Raw genomic sequence first — 19,485 nt, 5'->3', positions numbered from 1 at the left:
GAAAAACCTAGTAAAATTCCAGGATGAAGCACTGACCCATGGGATGTAACTGGCAAGCTTTCCCATGTACCCACATTGACTGAGCTGAGACTCAAACCCATGAAAAAAAGGTGCAATGTTAGTGATCTGTAAAGGCAAGCTTCTTTGTCCACTTGGCCATCCATGGCTCCAGGTAACTATGCATAAATATCAATCGAGTACAAAATAACAGAGTAAATATATTCTGTAACTTCATCTTTATTTATAGTCTTTTTCATGTCTAATATGGCTCCATGACATGTCTGCCATATGAGGTCTGGCATAATGATTTATTGAGCAGTATTATCGATAGAGGGCATTTCAACCAAATATTATACAGCTGAAACTACAAGGCAATATCTATTTGTATCAATACTTATACAGACATACTTCTTTGAACACTGAAGTAGACAGCCTATCTCAAGCTTAAAAGGATATCATCTGGCATCTTTGTTTTAACAGATGCTAACACAGGAGGTATGTCCCAATATGTCTATGCAAAGTATGCCACCACCTCATCAAAGAGCCACATGGTACCTAATCTCATCAGCCAATTCAATCGTGTTTTCAAAGTTTACAAAAGTTTTGTTCTGGTCTTGCAAGGAAAGTGCATACTTTCACCAAATATTTTATAGAGCCATGGTTGAATGTGAAAACTTTATATATTTCTGTGGGGTTTGTTGTTTCTACAAAGCAAATATTTAAATTACTAAATGAAAATTGTCTATGACTTATATCTGTGAGATGAATATTAAGTACAAATGAAAATCTATTCTTTGCAAAAGCACAAAAGATGATGCCCACAAAAATGAATGAATTCACAGTACTAAAGTTTAAACCAGACAAAAAGTTGTTCATTCCATGTCGGTTTAAACCAGACAAAAATATTCATGCATGTTTAAACCAGATAAAAGGTATTTATTCCATGCCCATTTAAACAAAGAGGCACTCCTTACATGCACATCTCTACTACATGAAAGTTTACCATTCTGATTGCAGTTTTTAACAAATAATATTTGCATCTATTGCACCTTAACTCATAAGCTGACTAGGTATGTAATACAAAATGATGCATTTAAAAGATAAAAATGGAAGACTTCATATGAAAATACATCACATTAAAAATCTTATGCATGGCACAAATGAATGTGAAATAGAATAAAAATCATACATCATGTAAAAAAAAGTATTATGCAGGTTTACATTGTAAGAAACACATGTGGTACAATGTTGAAAAAGGATCTATTACTACATATTTCTACATGAGAGAATAGATGGCAATTTTTAACAAATTAATACAAAATTGCAACAATGTAAAGATAATATGGTAGCATCATCAAAACATTTTTTGTTTCACATACAATTAGAATTTTTTTATTTATGTTCACAGCTATATTGTTCCAAGAAAACGGTGTGCATTGAAGGGTATAAGTATTAATTCAAGAAAAAAGACTAAGGATACAATGTTAAAGCACCTAGAAACATGTTTTAAATATCATATCTAGATAGTGAAGAGCACTTTTGAAAGTCACCTTGAAAATTTCTGTTTAGTTATCTTTGAAATAATGGACCTAGGAAAATGATCTTTGCGACAATCATACACTGTCACTCAAAGATTTGATACTTATGGCACAGCATTCAGACAGCATTTCTTCTTTATGTTTTTTTTCTAAAATTATAGACACTGTTTTTGTCGATTCTTTAATACCATCACGAAGATTTCTTAAATATTTTGCCATTATTTTAGGGTCTACATTAGAGGGTTTCCCTGTTATTCAGGAAGATATAACATGCATACTCACTGCATAACTGACACTGGAACTTTACTCTTAATAATAATTCTGAACTTTTAAAGCTGAATATCATTTTTTGCACCGTATCATATATTTTACTTTCAGAAACTCTCACGATTTGATGGAATGCATGAAACATGTTCTGTTGTCAACAAATCTTGATTCAAAATCTACAAGGTAATTAGCATGTGTCCTTTATAAAGAAACTGAAAATCACACATACAATTAATCTGGGCAGGTGTCTTTTACACAGGTGTTTCTTAAGACAGGTTGCACTGTACTTGTTAAATTCTCCCCAAAATCTTAACTCTGAGTTTGAGTCTATAATTTAGCCAATCAGAAACAAGCTGTCAAAAGTGACATCATTTGTAATTGTCCTAACCAAAATCATAGAAGTAACATCTTTTGTGCTTGGTCAAAACAAAATCTCAAGCTCAAACTTAAGCTCAAGAATTTTGATTTCCAAGATCTGATGTCAGTTAAAAAAGATTTCAGTTTCAATTTTAGGACACTTTGAGCAAATGTTTGCTATACCTGTGTATACTGAATTCATTGAAACATTATTGGCTATATTATACCATCAAAATGGGAGATGAGGCAGCCGAAGAAGAAAAATAGAAAGAGTAATAGTTTATTTTATCTCAGAAAGTGGAATCTCCCCCCCCAATTAAATGGCAATCAAATCAACTAAAATTGCCATGTTTCATCACACACACACAATAATGTAATAGTGCCAAGGTTCAAGTTATTACTATTTTCATTTTTTTTCTAGGCTGTGATCAAAATGTTGAGACAGATAAATTCTTCTTGAAATATAATACTTACATTTTATGAATTGAAAACTTCTGAAAATCAACATTTAATTTTGGCAGAATCTATAAAAAAATAATCTGAAGTTGATAATGTATCAACAAGGGACCCAAGTGGCCTGATATCATTAAAAATGGAAATAACTTGTATCTAATTTAAGTTACAAGTTTCTACAAGAAAATTTAGTAAAACTTCTCTTAGCTTGACACCATCAGGACCAATAGTTATGGCCATTGTACAGAGGTGACCAGGAGAGGCAGGTTTGTTTAGACCGCTACAGTGGCCTAGTGGTTAGAGCATCTGCCTCGGATGTGGGAGATCATGGGTTTGATTCCTGGCCAAGTCATACCAAAGACTTACAAAAATGGTACTAACAGCTTCCTCTCCTGGCCTGGCGCTCAGCATTATGAGGTTAGTGTTAGGACTGTTCGGCCTGGTGTCAGGATAATGTGACTGTGTGGGACATCATGCTACATGTCTGCGACATGATGCCCCAGTGCTAGACATCACTATAAACTGCCACAATGCAGATGTCGTAGCAATATGACTGATTTTTTTTTTAAAGTTACGTTAAAATCCAAATCACAAACACACAGGTTTGTTTAGTATTAAAATGGAATTTTGGGAACCAAAATATGTAGCCAGTCTGCAGAGGAAGCATGGCTACAGAGTTGCTAGTTTAGGGAAGTTTGAATGAAGTAAAAGTTTACAAACACTGTAAATTTTAAAAGGAACATTTAACTGAAATTGAAATGTACATTAAATTAAAAATTTCTGAAGACAACATAAAAGAACTAAGCTGACTCACAGAAATGACTGAACCTGAAGTATTTCTCTTTTAATAGAAGTAATCAATGATGCTAATTTTGATAATGTAATATAGAATAATTTTATTCTGACATGAAATGAAAACTGCATCAATTAATTATAATGAAACTGCTTTTGCTAAACTTTCTGCTATCAATGCTTCTCAAGTAACAAAAAACCAAGTCTCTCTTTAACCTTGATTGTCTGAAAAGTCATTACAAGTTTTGAGAACAAAATAAAATTGAACTATTTTGATAACAAAATAAAATGAAAATGGAATTGTTTTGAGAACAAAATAAAGTGGAACTGTTTTGAAAACAAAATAAAGTTTAACTGGTTTTTGTCATTATCATGAACTGAAAAAGAAAACTTTTATAAATGCATAGGTTAACAAGTAATTCAATTGTATGATGTTTATTGCATGCAGGAATTACACCAAACCAAGTCCATATATGTGTGTGTATTGGCAACTGGTCAATTTGGCAAAGAATGATCTGTGGTCCTAACACTAATTTCTCTCTTATGTCTGCTGACCAAAGTGCCACTGCTGTGAGGGCAAGAGTTCCTCACATGGTGCAATCACAATCCCTGATTCAGCTTTGTAACTGTCCATACACATCTCTGTATCAGCCAGGACAATCTGTCCATGTTTAAGACTCCAAATCTGGAATAGCACAGCAAAATCCAATTAATGTGAAGAAAGTGTACAATTGCAAATGTTGATTTTTACAATTTGATACAACAAATCTGAAGTCTTACTAAAGGAAACCTAACATTCCAATTATACAATCTTATTAATTTTTATTAGCATTCTTCATTCCATAATTATGTCAATTCAAGCTGATATATTTGTCTGAATCAAGACAACTGACCTATTGCCACTTGTCAATCATGCTGATCAATTAACCAATCAGCGAGTGTAAATCAAACATACTTCCAGGCATTGCTTATGTCTGCCATTTTCCTCTGACAAGCTGCTTGTGGTAATAATGAATTTATTATAAGTATTTACAATTTTTGCAATGATTTGTTGACTTCTCGACTGATAGGGTAAAAAGAAGTCAATGTGAGCCTTATAATTCTGACTGTTGATATCCAAATCGCAGACATGATTTTGGTCTCCAATAAAAAAAAATGAAAATGTTTTAAGGTGGGTTTAGGGGTCCTCCCCCAACAGGGCCTTGAGGGACCCTTGGCCAAAAACGCATTTTACACTCATAAAAAACTGCTCCTGGTGCAACTTATGATCATAAAATAAACCAAAATAATCATTTGAAAAACTAATAAACTCACCAAAAATGTTCACTTTTGCTTCAATAATTTAACAATATTTATAGTCACATGAATTTGTTCTCCAATGCTATTGATGCTGAAGTTATTTCATGTGCATGTGTGTTCACACTGTAATTAAGTCACAATAATTTGTAAAGTTTTGCAGCAAGCATATACTTCTCTCTTTTCATAACAAATCTGTAAATTAACACCGAAGTACATCAACTATATACAAATAATCCCATACATTCCCTTGACTTTTTCTCCAATGGACAAAACCTGTTGATATGACAGTCAAGCTCTTTTTGTGACTTTGGCAAAGATTTCTTTAGCCTTACTTTTTGCCACCACTGGCTTTTTTGGCTCAATGTGCAATTATTTCTTTTCCTTCTCAATGAGTGCCTTTTTCCTTTCAAGCTGGTGCTTGTATTGGCAACATGCAGTGCGCATATTCTGACAGAGGGCTACATCTGTTCTCTCATGCAAGAAATCTTTCTTCTTATAGTAATTAACTGATCTTTTTCAGATGCCTTCTGAGCTTCAATTTTTCTGTATGCAGCTTCTTTTTAGGTGCTGTTCCAAACTCATCCAACCACGATTACCGTAGAGCAGAGGTCACAAAATGCCAGTCCTCTAGCATTCTGTTTTCTTATAAACTGACCCATTAAATTTCCATCAACTTTTTGCTCCAGCCATTTCCATTTCCATGTTTTTTAAACCTTTATCTAAACTTTTTGTGTCATGGTATCTCTCAACAACTCAGGATGCCATGTTTTGCAAGCATGCTTCTTCTTTCCATTGCCATCAGTTTCCATTACACAAAGATTCACTGGATGAATTTAAACCTTTGACCAATCAGAATACTCTTTACAAGAGTCATGTGCTAACTATTATATGGAACAAATAATTTACAGGTTGTTGAAAAATCTGATTCAAGTCAGGAGAAAAATCATGTCTGAGATCGTCTAAATGGAGGAAATAGATTTATTCCTTTCCCAACACATAGAAAAAACTTAGATGGATAAAGACTTTTATGTGATCACATGTACGATCAGCTGAACAGGGAAACAATTGATGGCAATTACAACATGTTTGTTTGCATAAAAGTATGTAGAAAAGCATGTCCCATTGATAATTTGAAGGGAAACAAATAATTGAAATTAAAAAATATATGTAAAAATAAAAGCTAGAATGTGTGGAGAGCCCCCCAACTTTCAGACTTTGATTGATGTATATTATTTTTTTTTTTGGTACAGGAAGCACTGAACCCCAGACCACATTATTTTAAAGTTTGAAAATTTACAGTTTAATGTTGGCTTGTCCCAAAAATAATGATTTATTGTCTCAATAATTCAGACACTAGAGTGACTCTTTACAGTCTCATTGGGCTGAAGAAGGGGTGGGGATACAAAATGTAATATTAAAGAAATACAAAAACAATGGTTTCAGATAATTATCATCCCATACATTTTACATGTTTACATTAACATACATCAGTGATCAAAATTCCATCTGATGAACATAGTAGAACTTCAAAATTATTACGTACAACAGTATACTTCTAAACAGTAATTATTTATGATTTTGTTATTAATTTTAAATTAATTTACTTTCAAGGTAGCATGAACATAAGCCAGATAAAATTAATGAGAATAAGATTATTTACTAAATACATCAGCATCTTTTGGAGTGAATTTCCTTGTACATGAATGAGTTCTCAAGCAGCTTTAAAATGGAAATAACATACTATATGTATAAATATTGTTTACTGCAGTATAATTTATGCAACTTTTAAATTTTACATTTTTAAGAATAATACAAAATATTTTCATTAAACATTTCACTTAAGCTGAAACATTTTTCTTTGCCAAATACTGCATGTTTGTCAGAGGTTAGCAGGACATTATGTCACGTGGTTTGGTAGGCGGAGCAATCTATCATCTTGCGTAAGGTCGACTGGGTTTACCCAGTGTGTCAATTATACACCCACGTATTTGTCACTGCTTTTCAGTGTATACTTGACATCACCATTGTATATACATCAAAACGGAGTTGAAAATAGGGTACAGGAAAACCTAGCAACAGCAAAGCAACTTTGCAGAAGTGAACATTGTTTTCAAAGAAAACAAATGAAAATACTGACAGCAATCTGTTCCTACAATGTGCACTTCAGTGATGTCGGAAAATGAGAAGTAACACCTAGTGAACAGTTTGCAATCTATTTTCAAAAAACATGCTGTACCTCTCTTTCCATCTTCACTAGCCATGGTTCCAATGTGTTAACTGTATGGTTAAGACATCATATCCTAAGCCAGTGAAGTTGCTCTCTTGCAAGAAAAGTTTCTAAGGGAGATAAAATCATGCTAGAATCAATTCATAAGGAATTCTTTATAATTGAGCAATCTGGCAATTTGGCCATAATAGCCTCGTTCCATGTGAGAACCAGACATGGACAGACTAAGCCAATATTCAGTTCTGAGAAGAATGAGTTCCATATGGATGTATTTAATGTCTGATATTTTTGTTAAGTAATGACTGGATAAGGATGCAGTTAAATATTCACTTTGTAACTTTTCAATACCTGGATTCAGTCCCTGCTACTTCACAAGGAAGAGCTAGAGCTTTGGCAGTTCATTTAAGGGTTAAATTTCCTCTATTTCAATTGTCATATTACGCCAATGAATGGGCCATCAAGACTGTGTAGTATCCCTGAGATTGTATTCATGTTAGAACTTGTTAAATAAGAAACATACAATCAAATAATGTTTAAAGTTTGCTGATTGGTTTCTTTACCTGTGATTTCCATTCTTTGAGACAGTATTGGAGCATTACATAACCATGTGTCTCTATTAGGTCTGATGTCAAACATGCGCTTCCAGTGGTTATGACCCCTGACTTGTTCCAGGACCATGTCTGTGATAAAAGGGAAACAAATCTTTATCAAATGGTACCTTTATCTTGCTATTGTGCAACATGATTTTCATGTTTCAATTTTATGTTCATATTGTTGAAATTAGAGACTATGAGCTACAGATAAATTTTACATGTTGATATCTGAATTGTTTTCAATTAGATTCAATCAACCCAATTCCACTGGGTGTTATACATTTGTCCTTCAATTCAAGTAGCTCAGAGTTATGTAAGAAATATAATATTGTGGGACAAAATTTAGAACTGTCTAAATTTATACAATATTAATTACAATGAACTTACAATAAATACCTATACTCTTGTGGACTTTTTAAAAAATGTTTTAATGTATTTCTGATCTTCCTGATTTCCTTTCACCTAAAGAATGCTAATAAAAAGTTTAAAACCTCTGCAACTGAAAAAGTTTTCACATGACTTTGCAAAAAAAATGCTGATCGTTACAATGAAAATGAAGTTAAATACTGCAAAGAACACATACTCTATGAACATACATTTTCATGGAATTAGCAAGGAGACTTAATTTGCAATAATCCCTTTATTCCTAATGGTACAATGGCAGTTCAATAAGTAAATTGCCCAGAAACAAATTACAAGTTTGGTTTTTCTTTTTTTTGTTGGTTTTAAAACACTCTTAACACATTATTATGTATATCATGCTGAAGAAATGGGTTCTAAGTGCCTTTCCCAATTACTGGTGGGGAGGGGGTATCTATTACCTATAACTCTTGGATTACTAGTCCCATGCTTCATCTATCTCCCACTAAGCAAATTAAATAAATCTGAAGTTACAAATATAATGAACTTACTGAAACCATGTACAATTAATTATAATTTACATAAACAAGTCCAGTCTTTAATTTTACCTGTCTGTCTCTTCCCTCTCTGCACGGCAGGAGTTTAACAATAGCTGGAGCCTGCCCAACCACCACATCTAAACACATTCCTGCCTGACTAATTTTGCCAAACAATATCTCATCTGTAACAGGAAGCCTGGAAAATTAATAGCATCTTGCATATTTTATTTATCCAAGGATAAGCCCATGCATGCTGGCCCCTTGGTTTTATTGGGGCAGAAATATGGCATTGATGCAGACATACCTAACTTTTGTTCTTCAACATAGATTTCTATGAGTGTATTGAACTCAAACAATTTGGGCTGTTCCACTTAGTGTATTTTACCTATGCATTATAGCCTAAAGGCCTCTTCCAAAGTAGCATTAAACCCCAGCTATTATCAGCCAGGTAAGTAATGTGTGAAATGGTGGTTGTTTCTCTCTGACCACATTACTTTTTAATCCACTCTGTGACAATCAGCTGTATAAACTGCCCCAAGCATAGTTTTACATGGGCTCTAAGAAGGACTGTTTACTGTGTACACAGATTACGTGCTTTGGTCAGGTATAGCAGTGGTAAAAAAAGGTTGGTTCTTTTCCTTCTTTTTTCTAAGATTATCGATATCATCTTTTTCAAAACACACCTATGTTGTGGGGTTTGGAAGAAAAAGTCATATTCTATGCATGACACATTGTGTTATTGCAGGTAAGCATGCTGGATCTTCAGCTTGAAAACCAGCACTAGTATGTTATACTGTTATGAAATGAATTAGCAAAAAACAGGCAACAAGTCCAAGAAAAGTTCATACAAGATAATATGTAAAGAAACATTGAATGAATTAATTATCTACTGCAAGTGACAATTAATTTTACTACTGTTATCAGAAGTATCAAGATTTCAAAAAGATCTGAAACCTGGTTTAATGGAACCAGTTTTGGAATTGTCACCAAAGAATACAATTTATGGGATGTTTATGTTTCCTGGAAACAACTTCACTCCTGGTATAAATGATGTCAATATAGATCTTGATGTTTGTCAATGATAAAGGAATAACAATACAGTAGAATGTATCTGCATATCTTGCACTGAAATATTTTCAGAAAAACCAACCAACATTAGTACATGCATAATTGACATTAGCATCAACATTACTAACAACAACACTATTTCTGCTAATAATAATAATAATGATTAGGGCCAGGCTAAAATATAGTAATGTGCTTGCTTTGCATCTCAGTGGGCTTGAATTCGATTCCCAGTTTTGTCGACACTTTGATGTTTGATGCTTTCCTGATTTCCTCCAAATTAAATACATGTACTTCCAGAAGTAAAGTCAACATCAGGCTGTTCAGAGTACAATGAACATGTTGGACATTGCTGTACAATTATCATCAATAATAATAATAATAATAATAATAATATGAAGAAGAAAAAAGAAGAAAAAGAAGAAGAAAAAGGAGAATAATTCATAAGGCTAGAGAAAAGCTTTTTGAAAAGTCATTAAGGCATGCACAACTAGTCTAATAGAGCTGCATTATTAAGTTACTTAAACTTAAGAGTGATATCAGATGATGAGAATAGATTTATTAAAATTTCAATCATTTATGCATCAATATAGAAGTCATTACAACAAGAATGAAAATTTCAAGGAATTATATTTGGCCATGAAAAAGATGCTATACATAATTTATTATGCCAACTGTAATCACAGAATGTAATTTTAAATTGTTTGAAATTGTCCATTTAACATAATCCTTAATGGGAATGATACACATAGACATGTCAATAATTGGCTGTTTAGTGTATACATTTATGGGAATGATACATGCAAACAATGTAAATAAACATCTGTTAAGTGTATACTTATAAGTGAATGTTACATGGAGACATACAAATAAATGTGTTTAGTGTATACACTTATGGGAATGATATATGTAGGCATGTTAATGTAGTAGGTGTAGATTTCAGAGGTCTATTGTCTATCTATGAATGAAAGTATATTAGACAAAGTTTATTTTATGGAAGAATTTAGATATGTCTGAAAAATGAGAATTATAAAACAAAAACAAAAAAAAATTTTTTCTACCACATAAACAATAGAACTTATTACCCAAATTTTTAAAAAAATTGACAATTATTAGTAATGGGTAATAAATCTTCTGAAAAAATAACTATGAAAATGCACTTCATAAATGTGTCCTACTTTTAAAAAGTTGTGACACTCTGTTATATACCTTAAGGAAAACTAAGTTTGAAATGTGTGCATATCCCAGGCATAATATGTCATAGTAATTATACAAACTATTATGTATCACAAGTAATGGACTTTTGGATAACTCAGTGAAAGCAGCATTCTGCAGGTTGTAATTTGTTTACAAAATAAAAAGATCAAGAAGAACAGGCCTTGAATGAGCATGTAGCAACATGCTTGGCATGTAACTTTAGTATCTTCTGCTACTAATGTATGCTCAAGATTAGCTAATACCAGCATCTTTTTAAAAATAATTCTGTTCATATAGTGATGTTTAGCAATAAACAAGAAATAAATTAATTAAATTTCTAGTCATAAACTAAAAAGGTAAAGATACAAATGTTAGTGCTACTAAATCAGCATTTGAAAGAGCTGTAGTACTTTAATACAGTCATTGTATGCACAGGTCTATTGTTATTTCAACTGATTCCACCATAAATGTACTTGATGACCTGTAATTATAATTATCTTGCCTATGATTGACAATATCTATTTCATTTGCAGAACATTGCAGTTGGTGAGAAATCAATCTGTTGGTGATGGATAGGAAATGCTCATCCTCACCTTCAAGGCTGAAATGCTCATCCTCAAGGTCAGAATTTTGTGGACTGGTACTTTGCAAATCCTTGTTCCTGCCTAAAAACTATTAACTCCAGTGGGATTTTTCCTTATCCCACACTCAACAAAATGACAAGAATACTAAACTGATAATAGTGTCTATCTGTATAGAGAGCTGTATAAAAACCTTGTTACAAAGACTATTTGCACAGCTGCCAAGTTCCAATGCTATCTGCATGGCAACAGTGAATAAATTAGAGATAAGTCTGAAATATTCTGAATACACTGTCTGCCTGACAGTGTGGATTATAAAAATCATGAAACTGTATGCCATAAATCGGAGGCTGTGTTTGTTCTATATGATTGATGGTAGAGGGTTTGCACCAGTTGCAACATGATCATTGCTTACTTTGATTCGGTGCAATACTAAAATAAAGTATACTTTAAAAGTATGATTGTGTGGTTCAGCTAGAAGCATAATTTATAGCAGACAACAGCAAATGTAAAATTTCATGCACAAATTAGCCATTTTTTGGCAAGTCATTATGGCAAATTTTCTGCACAGTAGTTTAGGTATGACTGGAATTAGATTTTTTTCTTGGAAAAGTTTCTATTGTTTCAGGGAATACTAAAGAGTAAAACATTTTATTATATGCTCATTTTTTTCTCCGTTAACTTTACCTTGTCAGAATTGTTCAGTATTTTACGATACTGCACTCATGTGCACTTCATATTGCACTCATGTGTGCCCAATAGTGTATTAGGAACTACTTTGTAAACAAATCATGTACATTCACATAGTAGGTGCTTTACATTTTGGTTTATTAAATTTGTTTCTGCATGAACTAAAGCAGATGTTTTGTGGACTGCCACATACCAGCTGCTTTGCCACATTCCATGTTAACTGTTTTGGTACAATGTTTTGGAATTAGGCTAGTGATAGATGCCAGACAGGGTCCTTACAAATAACATGCAAGTGACAAGGCATGAACTGTTTTCTTTAGCTAGTAATAAGAATTGCAAAACATTTACTTACAGTTTAATATCCTGAATTTCCTCAAAATGTACTTTCTTAGCAAATCCAAATTACATGAGCTATGTCATGGGTTCTAAACCTTGATTATATATTTTGAAATTGTAATGTAATTTCAACTACATTCCATGTGCAATTACATCCTCCTTACTGCACTAAAAATAAAATGAACATTATATTCCATAGCGTCATTTTGATAATTACAATTTAAATTTTTTGCACATTATGATTTGAAACATTCAATAACAAAACAGAAACACACTTGCAGATGTCAACATGTTGCTGTAATGCTGAAATCAGACATACTTCATGCAGAATTGGCACAGATAAACCCAATCCATAATCATGAAATTTCATAGAATCGACAAATATACCAAAATCTATTCATTCCAGACTAAATTGAGTAGTTGTTGCAATGCGCATTAATTCACAATATAATTATAAATTTCCATTTGAAGTAGACCCAAACACCATTTTCTTTCCAAAGTGCTGCTAGCACAACTAAGTTCAAATTTATCTGGGCGGAGTTATGTTTGCATTAATAATGTTTTAGTGGACTGATGAACCTGCACTTGTGTATTTTATTTAGAATATGGCATAAATTCAGTTACTTCGTTTTCTGAAATGTATTTTTGTTTATATAATTAAGCCTTAGAATAAGAAAATGAGTATATAAAAAGGTTACTGCATTTGTATGGGAAAATATGAACTCATTTTGTCAGATGGATATATTCCACTTCCAAGGTCTTGCAGTATATCATCTGAAAAATGCAGTAACCTATAAGTATCAATCTTAACAACAATATCTGAAAAAAGCTTTCTGCAGATTGTGTACATGGCAGCCAGGTGAATGGTATTTCCCAGTTAAGCGAACAACAACTATGTGAATAGGCTTGGCTGATTTTTAATTTTTTTTGTTAGTTATCTGAAATTTTGATTGGTGGAAAAATTACTGTTTTGTGTTCTATATATCATTAGCAGTAGAATTCCTGATATTACACACTATTTTATTATACTAACAGTAATATAGCTGCATATACAAACATGAGAATAATTGCTGGTAAAATGTTGTGATTTTTTAAATATTGAAAACTTTATATTTTGATACAGTTATGGGTTGAAGCATTTCTAAAGCAAAAGCATGTATGTTGGCATGCATTTTCTTGCACTAAATTTAAATTCATATCGTTAAGTAAGGGTACCTAACTATAAAAGCATAACAAATAGTATCATGTCAACAACTCTACACAAAGTAACAGCTGCTTGTTTATTTAAAAAGTTCATGAAATTTGCACTGGCTTAAGACCATAGTCTCCATGTATAAAATAAACAAAGAAATGTGCACATTGGTAAGTGAATTCTTTTAATGTCACAAAATGATGAGATCATGAGATCACTTTATCTGAACTGATTTTTAAAAAAGTCTAAAATCAATATCCTACACACCTTAAAAATATAAAAATGCATACATGCTTTGTTTCAAATTTTCAGAAAGAACAAGTTTGATATAGCATTGAGACATATTGAGGCCATCAGACTGAAAAAGATCTTTTGCTCCGATTCGTAACAAAGACACAAATGTCATTTTATATATGTTACATACCCCTTCTTTGATGTTGACACAATATATGTAGTGTGAATGGAACTTGAAACAAATCAAGATTTATAAAAGTTTGATTTCAGAATATATAAATCCTGATAAAACATGCAAGATTAAATGGATATGTAAAACAAAAGCACAGTAAACATCGTGCAAAAAAAAAAAATATCTTAAAATCTGGCTCATGATCATACTATTCTGATCACAGTCAGGTAGTTTACGAGCGTATATTAAAAAAACGCATTAGGAGCAACCATTATTTAAAATCAACCAAAAATGTTACCTTAATTCTGGATAGACAGTCTCCAAGAACCATTTAAAGTTTCTACACTTCAACTGTTTTTTCAATGATCTTCTTTCTGCTATGCTGCAAGCGTGGTAATAAAAACATTGCTGTTAGAATAGTATACTTCTACACAAATGTATCTGAGTATATCTTTAAATAAATTATTTAACTTGTCTGTCATTTTACAAGTAGATAATTACTGACAAAATTGGAAGATATCAGCTTTTTGCAAATATGTTCAAACTGGAAATTCAGCATTTTAAAAATAATGTGAATCCAACTGACATAAGAGGAACAAAAATGCTAATTGAATTAACTGCAACCTCTGTTGGCTTTATTATGTGAATAAATAATGCATAATAATGATTACTTTCTGTGTAATTATATATATATATATATATATATATATATATATATATATATATAATCATGGATTTACAAATTTTCTAAAAGTCAGCTTGCCCTGGGCAAACTGATGGGAAAACTGAGCTTGCCCCAAAAATGTTCTGGTAGAAAATATTTTTGAAATAGCTAGATTTTTAAACGAGACAGAGATAGAGAGGACATTTTTCAAATAATCAATAATACAGCTGCATTCATTTCATTTTAGTCATGTTTTCATACATAACATTTGTCTTTATCTTTCCAACAATTTTCAAATAATCATGCAGGTTTAATTATTTATCCATGAGGAAAACAAAGTTAAATTAAGTCCATCACTGAAATAGTCACAAAATTGTCAATGATCTCACTAATTTGTGTTCTTCCGGGGTAATTATGTCCACCCACGTCTGCTTCTGCTTCCAGTTATCATCTTGTCACCATGAAATCAATGACAGTCATCAAATTATTCCACAAGCCGACTTTTGTGATTGAGAACATTTCTTTATATTCATTTAATTGTTTTTCAAGCAGTATTTACTTATTGGTCTCTTGTCAATTACCAAATAAATAACAGCATAAACACTGCATGTGAGCATTACATTTTTTACTCATAGCTACGTTAAAAATCCAAATCAAATCACATCACAACACACATACTTTGAATGAAATCCTGGTTGTAAATTTTTAATGATAAGTGCCTTGTATTTCCAAACACACCTGTCAATAAAATCTTACAAGTTATATTATTAACAATTAACACCTTACTCACCTGAAGATGTCAGCATGCATCAAAAAGCAATCTTACACTCTGCCAGCTAACAAACTACCAAATGCTAGATTAGGAACATGGACATTGGCGAATCCTAGATACGTACAAACATTATGATCAGCATCTAAATGAGAAGTTAGAGTAGCAATATTATTGCTTATTTTTCAAAGCTGGCTTCAGTTAGTAACAGAACACTAAACAATAGCAACTCAATTTTTGGGACTTGCCCATGGGCATTGGGCAAGTTGATTTGTAAATCCTTAATATATTATACTGATTATTGTATTTACTATAATTACATTACAATGAATATAACAAATACGAATCTTTAGTAAGTTCGTCAAAGCAAAATTTTTCCCATTTCTAACTTGCAACAGTTTCTGATATTACCTTATTTACTGATGGATAAAAGAGTTGTGAAATCTTCCAACATAAAAACAAACAGATAACAAGACTGTCAAAATATGTTAGACTCAGCAGAACATAAGGGAATGAAAAGTTAAAAATCATATGAATTAGATGTTTTGTAAGTCACTTTTTTATCACAACTGGAATTTCTCATAAGAATATCATAACATTTGGCTTAAGAAAATCCACATTAATGAGGCTTCAGTCTACATAATTGGAGGTGAGACAAAATTACTTTCATTGTATAAACAATATCCCTTGCACTAATAATCATGTGATATTCAATTTTTGTTTTTAACTCCTTATGAATTCATTTTTTAAGGAAACAGATATAACACAATCTATAAAATTTCCCAATCTACACAATTTATTTACACTTGTTCCTTTAAATAGATAAATTTCTCACCAATTAATTTATGCAATATGTTGAAATCAGCATTAGCATAACAATTCTTATCTACTAATTAGGAATATTACATATATTGACATCAAGAGATTATGTGCCAGATTAAGAGCGGATGTGGTGAGGTGGGGGTGTTCACCTAAATTTCTCCTTCTCTGCTCAAGATAGTACACACTTCACTGAAGTACTGGGAAAGATACTATAACAAAAATGAAACACCTTTTTTTGAAAATCAAATCTGTAGAATACCACTTGATATTAGGTTAAAACTCTGACAGGAAAAGGAACAGAAAGATACAAGGACAGAGGAATGGATGGAGCACCAAATACATGTATGCAATGACTGATTCCAACAGACTGCTCATTTCTTGAAGTTGGGGGTTGATTAGAGTGGAGAGTGGTATGATTAAACAAGAATTATACAGAATGATATATCTTGTCTGCTCCACCAAGTCATATTCCAAATGTCCAACAAAGTCACTGGAACATGAAAGCTGGTCATTGTAACCTCATTTTGCTTGCAAACAGTACCCTCAATGATGAAAATACATCCCCCTAATTTCATGACTGTTCATTTATTAGTTTTCAGAAGCTGTGCAACATGCCAAAAATGCCAAAAACTTTCTCAGAAAATTTCAGTTCAGGTGAGACAAAAATATATACCTGGTTTCTGGGAGAATTCTAGATCAGGTGAGACAAATATATATATACCTGGTTTCTGGGAAAAATCTAGCTGAGGGTTTCATGTGGTAGAAAAACCTTTTGTATTCTTCCAACCAGACATCAGCTATTCTCTTGACATTTCTGACAATGAAAATATTCAATCAAATTATGAATGAGTATAAAAATAAAGACAGTTTGAGTCATCTCATTTGAATGAGTATAAAAAAGAGGCAGTTTGAACCATCTCATTTGAATAAGTATTACAAAAAAGGCAGTTTGAATCATCTCATCTGAATAAGTATTAAAGAAATTGTCAGCTTAAATCATCCCATACGAATGAGTATTACAAATAAAGGCAGTTTGAATCATCTTGCTGGAATGATGCACTTTGAAAAAACTGAGCAACACCCCAGGTCAATTTTGGTAATCTTGGGCACAAGATAAATCTACTGAGTTCAAATGTATGACACATGTGCTTACCATTTCCAAATTACCTATGTACCACAAAGTAAAACTCGGGAAATCTCAATTCTCAAGTTTCATAAATGGAATCACACGAAAGTGTGTGTGTTTTGGGTTTTTAACATAGCTTTAACAATATTCCAGTCATATCGCTACAATGTCTGCGGTGTGGCAGTTTATAGTGATGTCTAGCACTACGGGGAATCAAGCTGCAGACATGTAGCATCATGTTCCACCCAGTCACATTATCCTGACACCAGTCCTAACACTAACCTCTTATGCTAAGTGCCAAGCAAGGCAGCTGCGATTATCATTTTTATGTCTTTGGCATGACTTGGCTAGGATTTAAACCCACGACCTCCTGCATCTGAAGCAGATGCTCTAACCACTTAGGCCACTGAAGCGGTCCACATGAAAATGAAAAAAATTCTAAATTCCCTGAGGGTTGAGATAAAATTATCTCAACAAGAATCAATACTGTCTGAATATCACTTTGACCTTTCAAAAATACTGGTCAAATTTGACAAAGCTTTTTAATGATATATTTTCACATGATTCTTGAAATTGGCCAAGACAAGGAGGGCAACTTTACAAGTTTTGCTTATATTATTATCACACAAGCGTTATTATTCAGTTGTACTGGATGAAGTTACCCATTAGGGACTCCTCAGTTATCAAGTGTTTCCTGGTTGTATTGAAGACATCTCAGATTATGGAAAAACTTGTGATAAATCATAAACTAAACCATGTAAGACAAAGAGATATTGTTGTTGTTGTAGGGTTTAACACCACTTTTCAGCACACCATTGGCTGAAACATGGCAGCCAGTATTAATGGTGGAGGGAGAACCCAGGAAAACCCCCGGAAAGAATCACTGACCCATGAGAAGCTACTGGCAAGCTTTCTCACATACCCACATTATCCATATCTGAGACTCAAACCCACGCAGACAGAGGTGAGATAGCAGTGATCCATAACGGAGAACACTTTAGACCATTCGGCCACTTGGGGGCCCCGACAAAGAGATGTTCAAAGAAGAAGCTATCATCTATAGAATAGGTGATATTTTAGTCTAAAAGGCCAACATAATGATTTAACCGGTCAAACTTTATTGGTTTGATCTAATTATCCAAGTTCAATTAAGCAAGGAAACTCTGATTGCAGCATACCTAAACTACAAAACATACTTTTGTTGGAATGGAGCTGTACTCTTCATGACATGTATGTATATCAAGCATCACAACTGTAACAACAGTCTTGTGAAACACAAAAACTTTATCTAAATCATACACATGAAGTATAGGTCACACTGGCCTAGTTTGGTCTCAACAGTGTAGCAATCTTCTAATGGTTCTAGTCATCTCATCTTTGATGAGATTCAGTAAGACTGAATTGCATAGTCTCTATTAGAATAAATTATACAATAAGAATTCTGTTACAGAAGGACCCTGTAAAGCAAACTTACCTGAGATAAGAGGAATCCTTTCTATTGGAATCTGGCTGCTGTGATGGAAAAATGTAACCCACTCTACTGCAGGGGATTATTTCAACACTGCCTCCACACAACCATGATTTCAGGCAAAACTCTAAATAATAAGAAAATCAGTATTGAGAAACATCTCAAAACTGATCAGGGGTTGGGGAATTCAGACTAAAAATACCCCCCAAAATGTGGGTGTTATTTTCTTTATCTTCAAATTCATTGTGACCAAAAATGTTTTTCAGTACTGAAGACAGCCTATAGGAAAAGGTTATTAATGTTCAATTACCTGTTCAGTTAAATGTTGGGACTATAGAAGCAATAATTTCTGCAAAATCACATAGACATGTGGCTATTTAATTAAAATTGTACCGTTTGATTGATATGAAAAGGCTTTTTTTATTCTAATATAAAAACCTGTTCTGTACCATAGTTCGTATTAACTTGCCATATTACCTATTATCATTTCAACAGTGACTGTGTGACTATGAATAGAAATGGCAATGATGTGAGCAATGTGACTATTCATAAATGTGACATTATGAGCGATCTTCTGGGTCAGAGTTTTAATTTCAGGTATTTTAGCATATTTGAAGTTGTACTCTTATAGATGTACTCTTCTAGATATATATATATATATATATATACATACAACAGTGCATAGTTTACATTTTGTTTGTTTCTTTTACAAAATGCTGCCAAACTCACTAGCTAAAGAAATTA

The 19,485-nt window shown here is 32.7% G+C and overlaps 1 protein-coding gene across 2 annotated transcripts in view; it reads right to left on the bottom strand.

Annotated features, from left to right (window-relative positions):
- Positions 1-221: 221 nt before the first annotated feature.
- The window catches only part of LOC149805711 (polypeptide N-acetylgalactosaminyltransferase 14-like), a 36,012-nt gene continuing 16,748 nt past the window's right edge, over positions 222-19,485 (bottom strand). For both annotated transcript variants that reach the window (XM_089950386.1, XM_089950385.1), the window contains exons 10-15: positions 18,748-18,868; positions 16,869-16,961; positions 14,191-14,274; positions 8,495-8,621; positions 7,494-7,613; positions 222-4,092 (exon numbers count right to left, since the gene is read on the bottom strand). In XM_089950386.1, coding sequence (XP_089806512.1) covers positions 3,949-4,092; positions 7,494-7,613; positions 8,495-8,621; positions 14,191-14,274; positions 16,869-16,961; positions 18,748-18,868 — 689 coding nt within the window. In that variant the 3' untranslated portion in view covers positions 222-3,948. The remainder of the gene's footprint in view (positions 4,093-7,493; positions 7,614-8,494; positions 8,622-14,190; positions 14,275-16,868; positions 16,962-18,747; positions 18,869-19,485) is intronic.

The sequence above is a fragment of the Sinohyriopsis cumingii genome, chromosome 2 (genome assembly GCF_028554795.1).
Source record: "Sinohyriopsis cumingii isolate HCF-2022 chromosome 2, ASM2855479v2, whole genome shotgun sequence".
In the NCBI taxonomy this organism is placed as follows: domain Eukaryota; kingdom Metazoa; phylum Mollusca; class Bivalvia; order Unionida; family Unionidae; genus Sinohyriopsis; species Sinohyriopsis cumingii.
The sequence above is the reverse complement of the archived record's forward strand: the minus strand, read 5'-3'. Positions and strand labels throughout refer to the sequence as shown.